At 34.6% G+C, this 2,746-nt stretch overlaps 1 protein-coding gene across 2 annotated transcripts in view; it reads left to right on the top strand.

Moving 5' to 3' along the window:
* Positions 1-131: 131 nt before the first annotated feature.
* LOC103521750 (2-(3-amino-3-carboxypropyl)histidine synthase subunit 1) overlaps positions 132-2,746 on the top strand; it is a 4,456-nt gene continuing 1,841 nt past the window's right edge. Inside the window, exons 1-3 of one of the 2 annotated variants that reach the window (XM_026832281.1) lie at positions 132-269; positions 2,129-2,249; positions 2,386-2,635. In XM_026832281.1, coding sequence (XP_026688082.1) covers positions 2,190-2,249; positions 2,386-2,635 — 310 coding nt within the window. In that variant the 5' untranslated portion in view covers positions 132-269; positions 2,129-2,189. Of the gene's footprint in view, positions 270-1,816; positions 1,912-2,128; positions 2,250-2,385; positions 2,636-2,746 lie in introns of those variants that run through there. The other variant, XM_026832282.1, reaches the window with a different exon arrangement.

Genomic DNA, 2,746 nt, shown 5'->3' with positions numbered 1-2,746 from the left:
CTGGCAATGAATATGGTGCAAGTTGGTGTGTGTGAAATAATGAAATTGTGAATACACACAAAAATAGGTTTGATGGAACAAAATGGGTACTAAATGATGGGCTTTGGTACAAATTCGCAGCAAAAGTTGTGGTGCTAACTTCACGCACCTTAATTACTGATATTGGCAGGTACGTACAGTTCAAAACTAAAGTCAAAACCTACCTTGAGTGGAAAGGAAAACCATGAGCCAAAACCATCTCGAAAGTGACCCGACTTGTTGATTTAAAGGTAAGTAGGTACATAGTCACTCATTAGTCCGTCCTTCCTTTATTATTACAATAGTAATAAAAAGGTATTCGGGACGGACTATTGTATTCGCTTCGGTGTCTGTCACTCGGTTGGTCGGTCAGTCTGTCTGTCCCCATAGAAGGACTTATCCAAACCTGGTCGACCTATACATCAAATTAAAAGTCTTTTTACCAGGAACACGAAAATGGTGGTGCAAATTTTGTCCAGAAAACCATAAAGCAAAAAACCAAAAAAACTGGTTTTTGGGGGATTTTTTTTCACATTTTCTCACACAAATGAGCTCTGATCTTGAAATTTGTTGTGACAACCTATGAACTCAAAGCGAGAAAGTTTTAGATAACACTTCAGTCGTTAATTTAAGACCGGTTTTAGCGTTACCAATAAATGAATGGGTGACTTAACATTATATTGGGAATAAAGGAATAAAGGGAGAACGGGCTCTAGTCTAATCATTACATGAAGTAAAATCGAAAAATCAAATGGGAATAAAGGGAGAACGGGCTCTAGTCTTGATTTTAAATCATTACATGAAAGTAAAATCGAAAAATCAAATCAAGAATATTAATAAATAAAGGGAGAACGGGCTCTAGTCTTGATTTTAAATCATTACATGAAAGTAAAATCAAAAAATCAAATCAAGAATGATACTTAATAAACTGAATATTAAACAAATTAGGTAGGTACATTGGTACCTGATTTTCTTTAATCACGATCGAATAAACTACGGTCTAAAAAATTCCCGGAGGGACGGACCCAGCTTGTTTTTAGTCTGTCCTTCCTTTATTATTACATTAGTAATAAAAAGGTATAAGGGACGGACTATTGTATTTGCTTTGGTGTCGTGTCGCCTGTCTGTCTGTTCCCATAGAAGGACTTATCCAAATCTGGTCAACCTAATGTGCTTTTATGTCCAACTTGTTTTTCCTCTTGTGCTTTATAATTCAATGCTACTTGTGCTATTATTCAGGCCTAAGCCATTGTACTTATCACTTGTGTCATGGTGGCATTAAATTCAACAAGTTTAGTAGAAATAGTGGCGACACCTAGGTATTCTCAAGATTTTCCAGTTTATTTTATTTATTTTTTTTTTTTTTTTAATTTTAATATCTCTATCATGTGTAAAACTTCAAATCTTTACCCTAGGTATCCTATTTTTCCCAATTTATTATTATTATTTATTTTTTTTTAGAATTTTTAGGTTAACACCAAATAGATACCTATGTCTTTCCAATTTTGCTATTGTGTGTTTTTTCGCGGTTTGTAGGTATCTGCCTACATACATAGAGTCATACCTACATTAGTTAATTATTGAACATACTGCATTTGAAATATGTACTGCTCAGTGCCATCAAGCATAATTTAAAAATATTTTTTATGTAGGCAGTGAACATTTTTTTGTGTGTGTAGGTGGCGCCGAACAAAAAAGTTTGGGAATCCCTGATTTAAACCAAAATCATGATTACACCTGTGTGCTTTTATGTCCAACTTGTTTTTCCTCTTGTGCTTTATAATTCAATGCTACTTGTGCTATTTATTCAGGCCTAAGCCATTGTACTTATCACTTGTGTGTCATGGTGGCATTAAATTCAACAAGTTTAGTAGAAATAGTGGCGACACCTAGGTATTCTCAAGATTTTCTAGTTTAATTTTTTTTTGTGGTGTGTGAAATATTCTTTTTTTTTAGAAAAATTTTTAATATCTCTTTTTTTTTTTTTTTTTTTTTTTAAGAGGTTTGACAGAGGGAACTGTAACTGCTATGGTCTTATCGTCCCGAAATCGAAGAGAGAAAACTTCAAATCTTTACTCTAGGTATCCTATTTTTCTTATTCAATCCACAGGTACTGAAGTTATTTGTGTGCAACATCACACTACCCAGCTGTCAGATATCCAACACACACCATGTCTACTTCTACAGATGACAATGCCATTGTGGTGGTCAAAGCTAAAACGGAACGCAAGGTTTTCCGTGCCCCCAACATTAAATCCATCAACAAAATACCTGAAGCTATACTCAACAATCCAAAACTGAAGAAAGCCATTGAAGATTTGCCAAGCAATTATGATTTTGAAATTTATAAAAAAAACGGAACGCAAGGTTTTCCGTGCCCCCAACATTAAATCCATCAACAAAATACCTGAAGCTATACTCAACAATCCAAAACTGAAGAGAGCCATTGAAGATTTGCCGAGCAATTATGATTTTGAAATTTATAAATCTGTGTGGAGAATACAACAGCTGAAAGCCAAGCGAGTTGCCCTTCAGATGCCCGAAGGACTATTGATGTTTGCACTGAAAATTTGTGACATAATTGAGGAGTTCACAGAAGCTGATACAGTTATTATGGGTAATTGTTTGATTCTAAAGTGTTTTCCTTTTACCTATTCCTTTTGTTCCAATAGCTTTCAGGTGTGTGAGTAGTACCCTAGAAGCTTTGTGGTTAAAGTCTATTTTTTTT

This window comes from Diaphorina citri, unplaced genomic scaffold (genome assembly GCF_000475195.1).
Source record: "Diaphorina citri unplaced genomic scaffold, Diaci psyllid genome assembly version 1.1 scaffold5865, whole genome shotgun sequence".
In the NCBI taxonomy this organism is placed as follows: Eukaryota; Metazoa; Arthropoda; class Insecta; order Hemiptera; family Psyllidae; genus Diaphorina; species Diaphorina citri.
Note: the sequence above shows the minus strand (reverse complement) of the source record. Positions and strands in the feature narration are given on the sequence as shown.